The sequence below is a fragment of the Neolamprologus multifasciatus genome, chromosome 5, assembly GCF_963576455.1.
Source record: "Neolamprologus multifasciatus chromosome 5, fNeoMul1.2, whole genome shotgun sequence".
Lineage (NCBI taxonomy): Eukaryota > Metazoa > Chordata > Actinopteri > Cichliformes > Cichlidae > Neolamprologus > Neolamprologus multifasciatus.
In genome coordinates, this window is record NC_140443.1 from 11,929,767 (window position 1) to 11,947,515 (window position 17,749).

A 17,749-nucleotide genomic window follows, 5' to 3' on the forward strand; every position below is an offset into this window, starting at 1 on the left:
GGTTTAATGAATACATTTTTTCATCTCAATGAAAAACATGCAGTCAAGCATTTAGATGCACTCAGTTCTTTGTCTTCTTTTAAGAAAACTGGTCAAAATTTGTCTGACTCTGAAATATCTTTAACTCTAATTTGTTATAATTAGTTGCTTAAGCGAAACAGCAGTAAATCAATTGTTTTGTCTTTGCATTTAATGTTTTGCGCCGTTTCTCAGGGGTTCCCACAGTGTTCACGTCACCACTCGTGTATCATTCTTATATACAATTACAAAACACAGCAGCAGATCCAATTGTGACAAATCATCACTGAAACTGACACTGAAGGTACAGTCATTGTTAGATAGGATATATTAATAGGTTATTTTTAAAAGTGAAAACAACCCTTCTCAAGCCCACATTTAAATAGAACTCTGGAACAAGTAGAAAGCTAGGTCAAGGACATCAAAACAACAGGTAAAGCTGCTTTTTTGACTTTTAATTATCATTTACCATTGCAGTGTGAAAGTGACTCTCAGCAAAGTGTTTCTATGACCCGAGTGTGGGCTCTTTACCTGCCCAATGACTGTGTCCTGACTTGGGGCTACGCTGTGGGTCTCAGGCTCGGCTTCTCCACATGTGTTCTTTCTCAGGATGTCTGGAGTGCTCGACCTGCATTAAAGGTAAAAACATTATTATTACTGTCCAGAAGTACTGTGCTAGTCTATTTGTTCCTCTTCCACTGGCCAAGTTTAAGGAGTCTTTGCATCAAGCAACTGGGCTGGTACGGTCATAGTTCGTCCTCTGTTCTGACTTTCACCTGTGATTGTTAAAATGGATTTTTGCCATTCTTATTACACCAGAACAGATAAACAACAGGAAGGTTCCTGCTTGTCATTGTTAATCATTGTCATTGTTAACTTTACATTTGAAGCTTTAACAAGTATTATCAATAAAGAAAGTATTGACTCAAAAAAGAGATTCATCTCAAATTGTGGGGTTTTGCATCTTTAAAAAAGCTGTTTTTTCCCCTTGTAAGTTAAATATTGTATCCTGTATTGTAACTTCCTATTTTGCTTTAAACTTGTTGTACTTCCTGCCTTTGCTCCGTTTCCTCCTCATCTTCTGGTTGTCTCACAATCATTATATATCATTTTCCCCTCCATCTCAGTTACATGCTGTTTCACTCCTGTAGTTGTGGCCTGTATTCCTTGAATTGCTTTTCACATGTAACCAATTCTTTGCTTCTGGGAACCAATAAAAACATATTTAAACATTGTATTCTCTTGAGTGAATCCTCACCTCTGTAAGGTCATAAGGGAGTCTGTTTTACTTTCTTCTGGTAAGGATGGACTCTCTAACACAACTCCCCATTCCTCCTTCTCCTCGTCTACCTTCTTGTCCACCCTCTTCTTTGTCTCCGACTCCTCTGTTGAGATCTCCAGGGATTCTTCCTCTCCAAGCGACAGCTGAGTCCGACTTCCTCCCAGACTGGTGTTTCGACTCGGGCTGAAAGGGTAGCTGTGAGCCCTTGAGAGACTGTGGACAGTTGACCAGAAAGCAGTCTTGACTAAAATAATTATGTTGGATAATTCCACCACATTCAAATAAAACGGTGTAATAAAGCACAATGCCAGAATGGTTGCACTAACTTCTTACGCTTATTACTTACATCTGAAATAAGGTTTTTTATTCTGTACAGCAACAAGCCAAAAATGCTGCTAAACACTGCTTTATAGCTGATGAATACAAAACAGTTAATATTCCTAAAACGTATTGTCTCTGTAGCCACTGTGCTCTCTTCATTTGAACCCTTTTAACTTCACACATCATACCTCGGGGTGTATGGGCTCTGAGGACTGTGGCTTGATGCGATAGAGGTGTTTGAAGGGTTGGAGAGGTAGCTGAGCAGAGACATTCCTCCTCTGTTGGGATGACTTTTGGGCACCAGAGATGGAAGAGAACCTTCCTGATCCCGCAGCTCACGCACCATAGACTGAAAAAAGTAATAGGATAAACAGTCTTCTGAGTGTGCTATGAATTTGAGTTATTTACATAAAAATGTAAGCAAAACTCATTGGTAATATCACAATAAACAAATTTGGCAATATAACAAAACAGGGAATAAAAACAGAACTGACATGAAAAGGCTGATGCTGAATCCTGCTACCAGTACATGTGCTTTGCATTAATAAAACCTCTGAGTGCGTGCATGCGTGTGCACATATACGTACAATAAAGTATTTCTCAGTGAAGGAGGGGGTGCTCGGTGCCGTCCAGCTGTACACTGAACTCTTTCTGCTGGACACTGACTGCTTGTTTCCAGACAGCGGCCTCAGCTTCTCAGTGCCGTCAAATGGACTGCAGGTGTTAGCACACAGAAGGTTATACACTGCACAGCAAACTGTATGATATGCACTGCATAAACATATGTTTTTATCTATTTGGCATTAAACTGGTCGTCATCATTGGCCCTCTGTTCAATGAGTTACTTTTCAGAGTTGTGCAACGTTTTATGCTGTTGTGGGCTTTTTGGTTACCTTTCCTCACATTTAGAAGCATTTTACAAAGTGAAGCGCTAACTGCTACTGTAATTTTCATGGCCTGTTTTATTTAGAGAAAATAATTATTAGTGGGTGGTTTTCTCAGAAAGTGCAACTATTATCATAGTTGATATGATAATATGCTAAAGCTATCATTCTGACTTTTATTTAACAAAAACGTAATCATTAACAATCAAAAAGATGTGATTAAAAAAAAGTGATTTGGAGCATGAATGGTTTTTATTTTAAAAAACATTCGACTTGCTTAAAATCGTTTCTCTTCTTAATCTGAGCTTTCAATGAATCATTTTCTTTCCATCTTTTTGTATTTGCTGAACCCATTTTGTCACATTATTACATTTTATATGCATAAGAGAAACGAAGGGAAAGCCGTGAAATGTTACTTATTTTTGAGCTTAACAGAGGTGCATAGTGGGCGTATGTGTGCGTATGGCCACAGCAGCCTTTTGTTTGTGTGTGTGTCTGGCAGCCTTGTACAGCTTTGTGTGATTTTTCCATCTCTCCAGGGGGAGGATCTGTGAAACGTCCTCCACCTGGCCCCTCTAAAGCCTGAAATGTGATCTGTCATGGTGCAAGGGCACAGCGGAGTGCGTCTGCGTGTGTTACTGTGTATGTGTGTGTGAGTAAAATGTTCATTCTGTATTCAATCAGCTGCTCAGCAACAGCTGGCTCAGGTTAGAGGTGCGGCAGAGACTGAGGCTGAGAACAGCAGCTACAGCAGCTACAGCTTCAGCAGGACGAGTGGATGTGAATCTGTAACATCATTTGTTGTTGCCTGCTTTGTTCTATTTGATATTTTCTCTGGTTTTACAGCTGTGAGCATCTGGAAAAGTAATTATTTAAAAAAAAGTCTGAAATTAAAAAAATGAAAGAAAGGAAGAAATTACATTGGCTGAGAAATAAATGGAAAAAACATGATTTGTTATCCAGTAGTAAAATCTGTCATCTCTTCTTTCCACCTTTCACTGAAAAAAGGAACGTTTCTGATGCGGTCGTGTGGACCAGCTGCACTTATCATTCATGTGTCACATGGAACATGATATCTACACCAGCAGCAGGACAAAAAGTGGAGCCATGATGGAGAGGTCAGGACAAAAGTTCAGATAAAACTTTCATATTTTTTTATGCTACAGATTAAAATTTCTTACACAGCTGCCCACACCCAGTTCCTCAATCTGTCATCCAATTATTCTCATTTCCTTTTTGGAATTTTGGTTATTCCCACTTCACCCTTTATCACCTCCTCTTAAATCCTAGCAGAGGAAATACCAGCATTTCAGAGTTGTCATCATCATCATCACCTCATCGGTTAGTTTCAAATCAGACCTTTATCTTGTTTTCATGTGTGTGTGTAAGAAGTCTGCGTTCGTACTTCCAGGTCACTTCCAGCTGCAGTTTGATGGTTCCCAACTCTGTGATGTCCACCAACATCACCTGAGGCCTTGCCAAAAAGAAGTCTGCGCTTGCACACGTTACCATGCCAACCAGCAGCCAGCTTAAACCCTTTGCTTCCGTCACCTAAAACAAAGGATGCCATTGGTTAAAGATACACACAGAAAGTTTTTTTTTTTCTCTACACAAACAGTAAAACAAACACAGAGTGGAAAGAAATTACAGCCCAAAAGAATACAGGTCACTGTAATAGCAAAATTCCTAAAAGTACAAAAAAGATGAAGTATTCAAATTTCTGGAATAAAAATATGCAATAGGTGTTTACACTGCCGCACACCTGCAGACATGTCCGCTTACCTTTATCTCAAAGTTGTGGTGAATGTGTGGGAGGAAGACCATCTCCTCCTCATCCCATGACTGACTATCATCTGATTCAATCCTCCCTCTGATCTTCCATCGCTGGCGGCCCAGTCGTACTAACACCTGTCAATGTGACATCATTAAGACACGACGTCATCATCCAGAAACCATAAAACACCAACCAAGTCAGTAATTTTGGTCTAAGAGTCCAAAGGTTCAGTTCACAGTTTGTTTGTTTTTCCTGACAGTGCAGGTAGTTTGTGGAGGATTTATGACAAATTTGGCATGTTATAGTTTGAAATGTTAATTTAAATACAAGTACAAATAAAAATACAAAGTACAAACAAACAAAAAGAACCTAAGTGATAGTTGTTGCATTTCAGATTAAATTGATTAAGTCTTCACGGCATTATTTTTAAAATGTTTGCTTTATTTTTTCCATTTCTTAAACTTTTGCACAGCAAAAATAAATGAACTTATAAAGAGAGATCTTATTTTATTTAATTTTTTTTTTAGTTTTTTTAAAATGTCAAAACGTCCTTTAATTATCTTCTAAATAAAGTTTTTTTAAAATGTTTTTTTAGTACTTTGAGGGACTTCAAAGTAACATTTCTGGATGAGAACCAGTAGTTGTTGTAAAAAAAATAAAATAAAATAATTATGTTGACATTATTGTTGGTTGGTGTTAGAAAAACAAAACATCCCCCCAGGACAGAGATTCAGATTTCAAAATGATTCAATTCTATCTTACTCTACTTCATAAATGTTATACTTTCATCCATCCATTCGCTTCCGCTTATCCTTTTCAGGGTTCCGGGGGGTGCTGGAGCCTATCCCAGCTGTCACAGGGCTAGAGACGGGGTACACCCTGGACAGGTTGCCAGTCTGTTGTCTAACACACAGAGACAGACAACCATTTGCGCTCACATTCACTCCCGCATTCACACCTATGGGCAATTTGGATTGATCAATTAACCTCTCCCCACAAGCTGCATGTCTTTGGATGGTGGGAGGAGGAACCCACGCAAACACGGGGAGAACATGCAAACTCCACACAGAAAGATCCCGGCTTGATGGTGGGATTGAACTCAGGACCTTCTTGCTGTGCGGCAACAGTGCTAACCACTGTGCTTACTTACTTTTTAAGCCTAAATATATTTAACTTACAAAATATATGAGCAGTTTATAAAACATCATTAAGTCACTTGTATGTATGTATGTATGTATGTATCTGTTTACATTTTTCAGACATCTAAATCAGGCTGCTAATGGTAATCATCAACACTAAAAGAACTTTCAGCTGTACATTTAAAATGTAAATATTAAACGCTTGATTGAAGGAACGAGACAGTAGATGGTATTTTTTTCACTTGTCTTGCACATTAAGTTATTTGCATGCAAATGCTGAAAATTCTTGGTTTTTAAATAGAAAATCCAACCTCGTACTGGTCTCCTGGACAAAGTCGAGCGAAGCCGATGAGACCTGCAAGTGAAAGCAGAGGTTAGATGTCTGGGAGATAGTGTGTCACTGATAACCTGTAAATTGCTCAGGGCTCTGAAGGCAGCGTGTGTGTGTGTGTGTGTGTGTGTGTGTGTGTGTGTGTGTGTGTGTGTGTGTGTGTGTGTGTGTGTGTGTGTTCGCACCCTTCATTTTAATGTGTAGCTCTCCTAGCAGGATTTCTAACTCTCCTTCCATTGTTGACATGTCCTGCAGAGAAGTGTAAACACACAAAGAAAAAAAAAGATCTTCTCTAACAGTTCTTTGTCTATTTTCTCAGGAGATTGCATGACTCACAGTTCATCAGGTTATGGTTCAGCTTTCCCAGTCATCCACTCTCTGAAACCTGGTCTAGCTGTTTTAGCTCCTTAGCTGCCTTACCTTTTGATTTGCTGTTCCTCACAAACAGAAGGTTTGACTGTGCTCACAGCTCACAGCGCGCTGGAAACGACCATTTTAAGGATAGCCAATATTTATTTCGGCAATAAAAGCCAAAAGCAAATCTCTTTAAAATATTTGGAAAGGTTTATGCACTTCATTACTAAGAAATAACCATCAGCAATCCTCAGTATCTTTTTACTCTTAACATCTAACACAGGTGATCTGTCCAGAGGTAAAAATGTCTAATTTCTTTTGGGTTTTTTTTCAATTTTTTTTAAAGAGATCTAAATAAAGTTGACACACTTTGCAACATGCAAACAGAACACCATAAATGTCCTGGTTCTTGTACAGCACTTTTCTGTTCTACTGGAGCAGTCAAAGCGTTTTATACAACATGCCTCATTCACACCTGTTCATTCAATCACTTTTTCACACTCCATTGAACGCATCACAGAGCAACTTGGCGTTCAGCATCTTGCCCAGGGATGCTTTTGCTGCAGATTGGAGCAGCCAGGAATCAAACTACTAACTGATTAGTAGAGGACCTGCGCTACCTCCTGAGCTTAAGCCAGCCGAACACTATGTAGCGCAATATTTAATACATGATGAAAAACACAATTTAATGTAGGCATGCATGCATGCAAATGAATTTTCTTATATAAATAAATATAATAATTACATTAAATGTTATTGTCATCTGTGTCTTCATCTGTCTAGCTTCCATTTATTAATTATTAACCACAGTTACAGTAGCAATGAGTTATGTCTAAATAATAACAACAACTATAATTGAACTTAAAGGGAAGAAACAAACTGTAAAAGAAACAGTGACCCCAGTAAACAACAGTGTGCTCATTTAATGATTTATTCTGGCTCTCTCTATGGAAACCTTTAAAGGATTATTATGCTTTTGCATTTTAATGATGACTTTCTGGCTAAGAGCTGGACTTCACCACAAAGAAGAGCAGATGAAGCAGCATGTGTCGAGCAGACTTTTGTCATCTGTGTGGGCTGAAACTGCAGGAGGTCGCATAGCACAGACCAAACACTGAGGACCAAGTGGCCAATTTCTCAGTAGTGAAGACTTTATAACATCATTCCTAATATACATGCATGCCTGCCCATATTAAATATGGTCAGTTTTAAATAATGAGGCCAGTATATATACAAGTAACATGCAACAGATCGTTTACCAGATCTCCATTTATTATGGTCACATTGTTTCTCATGTGTCTGTCTGATTGGATGGTGGGCATGTTTGGATGTTTAAAAGCTGATCAAATGAAGGAAAACCCCAATCACCACAATCCAAACACAACAAGAAACAAAATGTAAAATGTTTATGCCCACACAATCTCACTAATTTCATTTACTATTGTGTTACGCTACCAAAGAGGCTTCTTAGTATTGAAAAAAAAAAGAGAGATTGTATTTTGCCGGACATTTTTAGTTCTTGATTTGACTTGAAAAGTGAAGTTACACAGCCTTAACTTCACTCTTATTTTATTATGGAAACAAGGTCTTCTTAGAAAACAGTGACCTGCATGCAAGCATTAATTACAAGTGTGCAGTTTCAGCTTCAGTTTATCATTTAACTCCTTCAATCCACTTAAACTTCAGTCTGTTTTCTTAATCTTAACCTCCTAAGACCTGAACTCTTCCAAAGCATGCATTTTTAATTTCTCTTTGATATTTGGGCGTATTGGGCGTATTTAAGAAAAATGAGAGCCACATATGGGGATAGTAGCAGTATAATGTCCTCGTAAGTGGATATCAGGCCCATGTAGAGCAAAATTGAGTATTTTGGTCTAAATAACCCAAAATGTGATGTCCACATATGTGGACGCCAGGTCCTAGGAGGTTAAGACAAACACCCAGATTTTTGCAATTGTAATAAAACAACACTTTAATCTTTCCTATGAGAAGTTGACTTTATCCTTAAAAACTGGCTTTCTTCTCACTCTGTCAAGACCTTATATGCCAGGACAGTAGAAAGTGTGTGTGCAGAAGAACAATTCTCCAGTGGCTGCTGATATTAAAGAAAAAGAAAAAAAAAACGAAAGCTCTTCTACGTTGCTTCTGTTCACCTGCGAAAATCACAATGGCAGATGCAGTAAAATGGTTTGTGATGATGTGGTGCCCTTAACACCTACAGAAAAGTATCTTGTTACATCTGAAAACTGTATTTATTATCTCAGCCTCTACTATCAGAGAAAACATGAGAACATTTAACCCAAGAAATTTACATGTTGTGCTAACTGTATTTTGAAATTGACTCCTAAGCACAAGAAGTCCTGAATCATCCCAGAAGTGGGAATGATTGTTATTTTAATAATCTCGTTGTTGTTGTTGTTGTTTTTATTGTATTTGACTTGATTAGGCATCTGTTCCTATAATACCCCCAAATTTAAGTAAGCTTGTGGATGATGATGATTGTTGGAGAAAAGAAGACCAGTGGATGCCTAAGAGCTGTACAATTCATGTAAAAGATTCTCAGTAAACGAGGTTATTCAAGCTTTGTAGGATAAAGTCAAGGTGAGCTTTAAGTTATCACCTCTCATCCAAGTAGAGTGTTCAGGTCTGAAAGCAGAGGTCAGAGATTTTAACTTTAAAGAAACTTCAGACTCTGAACATCTTTTGTTGAGTGCAGGTCAAATAGAAGGAGAAGTAAGAACGTACATGCTGTACAGTACATAGGCATGCATGCAACCATGTATACAAACAAATAATGAGCACACCATTCATATATAAGTTAATCTTTATAAGATCTGGTGTGTGTGTGTGTGTGTGTGTGTGTAAGACCAGAGGAGAGTTTTTAAAAAAAAAAGAAAAAAGATGTGATATCAAAAACACTGAGGGCGAATGATGAAAAAAAAAACTGATCACAGGAAAGTAAGAAAAGTTTGTGAGGAGTTGAGAAAAAGAAGATGTGGGCACATGTTTGAAGCTGAGTCTATGAAAAAGAGAAACCACAGATCGACAGAGGGCATGAATGAGTCTACAGCTGTCTTTTAATGGCCCTTATCCTGCTGCTGCAACCAGAAGAATCACTGCAGTACCATCACTCACATGTCAGAATATTTGATTTGGAAACTTTATGACCATTCAAAGGCTTATTTTGCCACTGCGCTCCTCGGACATGATGGATATGTGGTTGCCACTTTGGCTGTGAGTACGTCTCAAAAACAGTCCAGTTTACAGATTCTCTCTGGGAGGTTTGAAGGCACATGGTAAGCTAGACTGCTGCCTACAGTAAGGTGCCAGAGAGGAAGAATAAATATTATCTGGTGTAATAAAAAAAAAATCTACACACAATGTGCCTACAACATGGACAACTGTCAAAACAAACAAACAAACGAGGTATGAATTCCCTTTTTTGTGCAACATCATCTCCAGCTAGTTTGAACTTTTAGAAACTTCAAAGACCATATGTGATTTTCCAAAAATACTTTTCCAAAATGTCACTGATCACTGATCCTACCTGCAGGCTGTGTCTGTGGTTGCGGTTGAGCTCCAGCAGACTCTCTCTGGAGGCTCTGGTGGACTGGGACAGTGAAAAGGCTCTCTTCATGTTGACCGCTCCCTGACACAATCTCCACTGAATACAATATGTCTCATACAGCTCCTCTACCTGCAGAGGCATGGAACAGATGAAGAGTAACAACATCAACAAACATCATCATCAACATTTTTTCCCCTCTTTTACATAACGGATTAGACTGGTGGTTAATCAGTGTGCAGCACAAAGTGTCTCCCTGTGCGACAGGGGTGGCTCATCTGCTGCTTTTAAAAGCTTTTGAGTAATATTTTAGTGAATTCATACCATAGAAATACATCTGAGTAACTGACAGAAAGATAATCACCAGGCTTGCATGGAGTTAGACTCTTTTCTACAAAACAAATGCTTGAGTAGATTTTTCATTAACCTCAACTACAGCCGAGAAAAACCAGTCTAAAATCCAAAATTTTACCTTACTGATTTGAAATTCTAATCGTCGTATATATCTCTCCAAAGACCTGATCTCCTGTAAAAAACAGAAAAAACATATTGAATTTTGAAAGCTTAAGAAACATTTATTATCACTTATCCATTCAAATTAAATAATTTAAAATAAGATCTTGCTTAAAAGGAAAAAATGAAAACACATTACCTTCTCCAGATCATAAAGAAAGGCCTGAAAATACAGAAAAGTATAATTATCATCAGCACTGTTGTCATCACCAGGCGCACACATTTTGTACACACAGACTTTCTTCCTCTCTCCCTCCTCACCAGTCTCGAGTTTCTTTTCGTCTCTCTCTGCTGTGAAGACAGGAAGTCCATCTCAGCTTGGTGACCCTCCAGGTAGTCCCTGAAGAGAGAAACACGCAATTAAAAGTAACATTTTATGAAGATGAACAAACTTTACCTGCCAGAAATCAGCTGAGAAATTCCAGCTCGGGACTACCAAACATCTACTGCATGTAGCAGCAGATGTGAAAAGTACAGCTACATTTACTGGCAGTGTAAAATATTCTTTGCAAAAATTAAACTAAATATCAAAAATCAACCAATTTTACTCTGTTAAAGGATCATTAATCATAAATGTGACTGCCTCCTATTCATCTTGTGGACTTTTGAAGGGTCAAACCACAGATTTGGAACCACTCAAGTAACTAAATGTAAAGAGGTGGAAACAAGCCTCGCCCTGACCAGCTGCAACACTAAAATACTACAGAGACATGGACAAGTTTAGTATTATAGCACTGGATACTTCACGGCCTGCTTGCAGTTTAATGTTTAGTGGGGTACTTGTTTAAGTTCAGCAGTACTACACATACTTGAGTCCTTTGCGTAGTGCCTGAAAAACCCTGTCGACCTGCTCCGGCTGCAGAGACCAGATAGCGCCTGAACTTCTGCGGGGGGAGACGGGCACCCTGCTGGCTTTATTTCCCGTCATGGCTTTGACGCGAAGAGAGTTACGAACAGAAGACGTCCTAAAAACAGAGAAAGTGAATGAATAGTCATAACAACATTTTTACAGGGTAAATCAGAATCTGTAGTTACATAAATTGTTATCAAAAAGAGCTTGTTGGAGTTTTTCTTTTTCCTACCTCTTTATTTTCAACTGTGTTCATCAGTATAACCTGTTCCCATGTAATTCCCTGTATATTAACAGTCCTTTCTTTGGTCCAAATCTAATCCAGCCCCTACAATCCACATTAAGTGTGGATCCCAAGCAGGTAGCCTTTAGTGGAAGTGTGTTGTTATAAGGCCCTCCAGCATAAAGTCTGGACCAGTGTAGATTTACCACCTGTTTTTTGTCTGATACAGAGGAAACCCCACACACTCAAATGTGGTCCATATGATTCAGGACTGTCTGTGCAATAAATAAAATGTCAAGTTTGTGCATGACCATGAACATGGTAACAAGAAAACACACCCACTTTCAAGTCTAAGGTGTTTATATATCAGGACATCCATCCATCCATCCATCCATTCGCTTCCGCTTATCCTTTTCAGGGTCGCAGGGGGTGCTGGAGCCTATCCCAGCTGTCATAGGGCGAGAGGCAGGGTACACCCTGGACAGGTCGCCAGTCTGTCGCAGGGCTAACACACAAGGACAGACAACCATTCGCGCTCACATTCACTCGCACATTCACACCTAATGGCAATTTGGATTTTCCAATTAACCTATCCCCACAAGCTGCATGTCTTTGGACGGTGGGAGGAAGCCGGAGTACCCGGAGAGAACCCACGCAAACACGGGGAGAACATGCAAACTCCACACAGAAAGACTGATGTTGGAATTGAACTCAGGACCTTCTTGCTGTGCGGCAACAGTGCTAACCACCGTGCCACCGTGCTGCCAGGACATAATAAATAGTAATCTTAGCCGGTCTTAGAATTAAGTAAATACAAGCCTCAAAGCATGACATATTACACCGTGTCATTATTTATTTAATAAAAACTTGGGCGCAGCAGTGTGTGAAAAAGGACACCCTTACAGGTTGCATAGGAATTAGGAGGTTAAGTAGTGATCCAAGTGTGAGTGAATACAATACCAAGGAGGATAGATCCACACTGATCTTAAATAAGAAGCAACTGTTTCAGTCCATCATTCTGGAAAAGGATTAAGTCTATTTCCAAACACTTTGAAGTTCATCATTGTACTGTGAGAAAGAAAGCATTCAAGACAGGAATGGATGTCCCAGTAAATTCACCCCAAAGTCAGACTGTGCAATGCTCAGGGAAGAGCTAGGTTAACATAGCTTTGCCAAGCTGCATCCGACCCAATCACAGAGACATCAGGATCAATGTTCTTTGGATAGATGTGACTAACAGATGTTTGGCCATAATCCACAGCTGCTTCATACCAACAATCAGGCACAGTGATGGACAGTGGATGATTCTGACTTGTTTTCCAGGCACAGGACCTGCGCATATTACAGTCTCAAAGTCGACAGCCAAGTCCTCTGTATATTAAACTATTTCAGAGTCAAATGAAGGGCCATTTGTCTCAGGCTAAAGCTTAGCTGCAACAGGGCCATGCAACAGGACAATGACCAAAAGTACAGCAGTAAATCTACAACATAATGACTGGGGGGGGAAAAAAAGAATCAAGGTTTAATCCATAATTCAGAAATGAACATATGCTCCCATCCAGCCGACATCTTTTCAGGCAGGCTTTTCATGCTTCAGGAAGACATTCGCAAACAAACTGCTTATAGCCCAACAAACAGCATGACTCTGCAGAATAAGAGCCTAGGTGCTGAACTGGGCTGCCTGCAGTCTAGACTGTTCACGAACCGAGAACAGATCCACCAGTGTTGAGCAGAAAGAAACATCTATCAGACCAGATGGGCGCCATTCCTCTCCACCAGCTGGTCTCCTCAGTTCCCACACATTTATAGACTGTTGTTAAAAGAAGAGGGGATGCTACACAGCAGTAAACATGGCTATTTTTTTAGGGTCCAATTTCTCAATTTAAACATTTGATATGTTTGCTGTGGACTATGGTGAATACAAAAAAAGTTTTAGTGAGAATCGGATGGGGGATGTGTGTTTAGGATGGAAAAATGTGTGGATGTTTGTGTTGTGTGTATAGAGTATAAACATCCACACACACACACAGGGAAGTGGAATGCTGCTTGCTTTCTTTTTTTAACACAACATTTTGTTCTCAGCCTCTCTCGGGGGACTGACAGTTTTCATCTGGGTGTTTATCACTGTCTTCTTTCATTCGCAAATAACATCTGAAAGTCTGTGGTGCTTTCACTGCCTGCCCATCAGCGGAGAACAGACTTGTCTGAGGGTGAAGGGAATTCCCTCCACACAACGTGACGGTTTTTATTTTCTCTCATTCATTGTTTCACTATATGGAGAAAAACAGTTCAACAGAGGGATGATTTATAACATGATCACAGTATCAAAGTTAATATCTGTAAAATCACAAAGTTAAAATTCTCTTTCTTCCCATTTATCCTGACAGCTACGAGAATCTAAACAATTCCTCAGACATTTTTCTCCCAACAAACTTCTGTTTGTTTTGTTTTAGACAGTGGCACGTTTGTCTTTTATAGAGATTCAGACTCAATGTTTCACATAATGAGATCAGTATCTGTACAAGTCAAAAACTCAGGCTTCACACTGCTGACACTCGGTTTTATAAAACTTTTTCTACTTAACGTGATCCTCGTCACACTCACTTAATGTCTAAATTTTATTGATAAACCATTATTTCATAATGCAATGTCAGGATTTTCCCCCCTGACTGAGGATTTCTTTACATCAATTCATAATGATACAATGAATGTTGATAATGGCACCACTGGTGTTTCCATAATTCCGTCTGCTGCTTGACATGAAGTCTCCCGAGAAAACGAGCTGGCTGCTGGCAGGGAAGAAAATGTGGAGACTCTCCCCAGAGGAGGACGAGACAAGAAGACCAACAGGGAGGGAGAGAGAGACCAAAAGTAAAACAAGCGAGTCCTTAAACAGACTTGTTGTCCTTTGCCACTTTAAGCTGCCTTATGGCTGGCTATTTATCGTTAAACCAAATAAATACTTACACTGATGAGCTCAACGCATGCTAATAAACATGAGGCACAAACCAGGGCTGGTTAAAGTGGCCAAACTACTCGTAACATTCACAAAATTTGCACCTGTAGCATCCACTTGCTCGTCCTTCTGTCTATTGTCATCTCTGTAACCACACCCTTCCCTCAATTTTCCCATCTCTATTCTTACATCTGTGCTTCCTTTCAACAGTTGTGGCTTTCTACTGGCGCTGCAGACACACCTGAAGACAATCGACTAATCACTTGCTGCATTCAAACACCAGCTCTCCCACCCACCCCTCACCAGATTGTCTGACATTTAAAGATTGCCTTCTCTGCCAGTCTCACCCCGTTTTCCCCCTGTGATCCAGATAGTCTTTCTTCTGATGCCCAGCTACGTCCTTGATCTGTCACTGCATCTTTTGACCTTCCTGCTAAACAGTGTGATTCTCTCAGTATTCAGCACCAATACCTCCACATGACACTTAACAGAGTTTAGACGCCTTTGTGGTTTTTGCTCTTTAAAAAAAATAACACTAATTACACACTGTCTGCCCATGATATGTAGCTACACCACACATTTGTTGACTTGTTCCCTGCCAGTCAAACCCAGACAGACACACCCCTGCAGCCAGATGAGAGAGAAAATGGAGCATTTCTGATATCTTTACCAAAAACCTTTTCTTTTGTTAAATAAACAGTTGCTAACTTCTTTAAAACTGGTATACATATCTGAGAGTGAGCGAATGTTTTGGACATCCTTTGGAAGATCCACTTAGATAACAGGACCCAATTAGTTCTTACTAGTTGTTTCTTTAAGACTAAATTGTAAACCAGTGTTAGTCGTTATTACATAGATTTCTTTCTTATTGGTTGAAACAATAAGAAAAGTGTCATTCACCTCTGTCGACCAGTCAGAGAAGAGAATCCAGTGAAGGAGCGGCTTCTGTGGATCAGGCCTCCATCTGAAGGAGAGTCAAATCGCAGCTTCACTGACATCCTGCAGAGTAAATAAGAGGTGTTTTAACCAATGAGGAGACACGGGCTAACAAAAGATATCCCAAACCCTCAAATATTACCACTTTATATTTCCAAGTTAATCCTAAATAATGGTGAGTCACAAAATCAATCACATGAGGTCTACGATACAAGAAATCAACCACGCTAATGTTGGACCAGTAGAATTATAACAGAAATGATTGAAAACATGATCAAACCAAACAAGCAACAAGAGCTGAGACCAAACAGACTTTTGCTTGAGAAAGGATCTGTCACTGTTTACTCTTTATATTAGTAATTGGATGTGTAAGACTGTTTGTTAAAGCCAAAACAATTGAATATCTTAAGTCACTTGAATTAAAAAGAAATATTACCTCCTTTTTCTTTGTTAATTTTAAATTGATGTTCTTTATTTCCACAGTCACTCACGCGAACATTTAAATCCACAAGACCACCCTTACTCTCAGACAATCCAAAACAGGAAACAGAGCACCGACATCTGTGGGACAAATTAACCAAAGAACATCTTGAACAGGGCCCACAAGTATGTGCACAAACTGCAGATGGAGGACACTTATGTATTCACTATACTCCGAGTATGGCAGCGTTGGTCTGTTGGCTTGCCCACACACCGTAGATTCAGGTTGAACAATCTCAGAAAATGGAAATAAAATCAATAACTTGCAGTGTGCACCATTCAATATAAGGTTTATGCCACAATGGTGTTAAATTAACTTTAGTACATTTTAAATGCAATGTTTTATGAAAAAAAAAGCAGAAAAAAACAAAACAATTATTTTGTTTTGGTTAAAATGCCAAATTAATTTTTTTTGTTTTGAACTCCTGACAGAAAAATTCGTTTTAGTGTGTGAAGTGTGAATGAATCAATGCTTAAAGTCCTGCTGGCTTAAATACGGGTATAAAAATATTCAGTTTGTTACTTGGCTGATAAATCTGTTTGATTTATAAAGTATTTTGTCTTCTTGTTTTTGTGAGAGGTGGTCTAATATACGTGTTAAGTAATTTAATAATAGTTAAACAATTAAATGACAAAAACGTACCTGTTTTTCCACTATCTGCTATAGAAATGTCTGCTTCTATAGTAGACAGAATAAAAGGATGACCAAAAATTTATACAAAGCATAAAAAGTATCTTTTCCTCTTTCAGCTGTCTCAATCTGTTGTTAAAGTTTAAAATGATTTTAAATTGGTTATGATGAGGAAAGTGTTCATTCAGTTTTTGTGTTTGCATGAGCTTCGCTCTCATTCCCTCTGCTCAGCTGCAGCGACTTTGCTAATGAACCCAGTCAGTGCACATATACACCAAACAGCAGCCTGCAGAGCTGAGAAATGAAGCAGTTCCTCTAAAGGCCTCTTGTTACTGGCTCCAAAGGCATAAAAAGCATATTTATACCCTGATACAGGAAAGGCTTTGTTCCTGTTCATTTAGGGGCGTGAACATGTTGATTGACAGGTTTATACTGCCTGTGATATACACAGAAATCCCTTGACCTCTCCAAGTGTCTTGTAGAGTGGGCTTTGGTTTTTCAGTGCCTTTTTTTTGTTTTGATCCTGATTGTTTTTTGTCAGGGTCCTGGGTTTTTGATTGAAGTGTTTTGAGTTTCCTGTGGGGTGTGCGTTTGTTTGTTTGGTTGGTTTTTTTTTTGTCACTTTGTATTGTGAATTATGTTCTCATCGTTGGTCTTTTGTTACTCCCCCAAGTCTAGTTTCTTGTGTTCCATGCTTAGTATTTCTGTGTATTATTTATCATCTCTAGTCTTTTGGTTATTAGAGTTCTCTGCCGTATGGTTACATCTGTGTTTCTTAGTTGCTCTGTCTCCACCATGTTAAGTTCGCGTCTCACTGTTATACTTCGTGTTTTACTTTGAAGGTCTGTCTCATGTGAGTGTATCCTGCTTTGCTTCCTTGTCTCGTCAGTTCTGATTTCCCCCAGCTGTGCTCTCCTTCTGTGTCTCATTCCCTCGTTATTCCCCAGTGTATCTAAGCCCTGTTTTTCTCTGTGTCAGTGTCGCGTTGTCCCTCATTGCTGTGTGTTACTCTCTCCCTGTGTTTCCTTATGAACTTAGATTTCCCAGTGTAGTTTTGTTTTGTATGCTTTCCCCTGCCAGCAAATAAAGCTAAGTTTTTTTTTAGTTTAAACCTTGTGTCTGAGAGCCTGCATTTTGGGTCCAACTCCTGTCTGCCACACAGCGCTTCTAGACATTTTTTTTTTTTTTTGACTCAGATGTTTGTTTGTTTCAGATTTTGTCTAAGCATTTTTTTTTATTCTTAGTTAAAACTCCTTAATTTTCTTTCTCAGGTCCCTCATTTGGATAACTATGATAGTGTGAGTTGTAGACGATTGCTAATGTCTATGAAAATGTTTATAGCTGCCTCACCAGGAAATAAGAAAGAGGCAAAATAAGATTATTTTGCTAAGTTACCAAAAGAGCATTTCCTTTACAGCAGTAAAGAGAAAACAATAACAGAATGCAATAAAGGCTGACAAAGTGAAACGGTCAGTGGCTTTTATAGAAAAGT

At 39.1% G+C, this 17,749-nt stretch overlaps 1 protein-coding gene across 5 annotated transcripts in view; it reads right to left on the reverse strand.

The window, feature by feature from the left end:
* Positions 1–17,749, reverse strand: part of ripor3 (RIPOR family member 3) — a 59,653-nt gene that overhangs the window by 12,080 nt on the left and 29,824 nt on the right. For 4 of the 5 annotated variants that reach the window (XM_085159875.1, XM_085159874.1, XM_085159876.1 and 1 more), the window contains 14 exons: positions 15,111–15,209; positions 10,991–11,146; positions 10,443–10,521; positions 10,321–10,344; positions 10,141–10,194; positions 9,651–9,800; positions 5,935–5,998; positions 5,730–5,773; positions 4,288–4,413; positions 3,911–4,056; positions 2,209–2,335; positions 1,810–1,970; positions 1,277–1,513; positions 550–646 (listed from right to left, as the gene is read on the reverse strand). In XM_085159875.1, the coding sequence (XP_085016001.1) occupies positions 550–646; positions 1,277–1,513; positions 1,810–1,970; positions 2,209–2,335; positions 3,911–4,056; positions 4,288–4,413; positions 5,730–5,773; positions 5,935–5,998; positions 9,651–9,800; positions 10,141–10,194; positions 10,321–10,344; positions 10,443–10,521; positions 10,991–11,146; positions 15,111–15,208 (1,563 nt within the window). In that variant the 5' untranslated portion in view covers position 15,209. Of the gene's footprint in view, positions 1–549; positions 647–1,276; positions 1,514–1,809; positions 1,971–2,208; positions 2,336–3,910; positions 4,057–4,287; positions 4,414–5,729; positions 5,774–5,934; positions 5,999–9,650; positions 9,801–10,140; positions 10,195–10,320; positions 10,345–10,442; positions 10,522–10,990; positions 11,147–15,110; positions 15,210–16,269; positions 17,426–17,749 lie in introns of those variants that run through there. The other variant, XM_085159877.1, reaches the window with a different exon arrangement.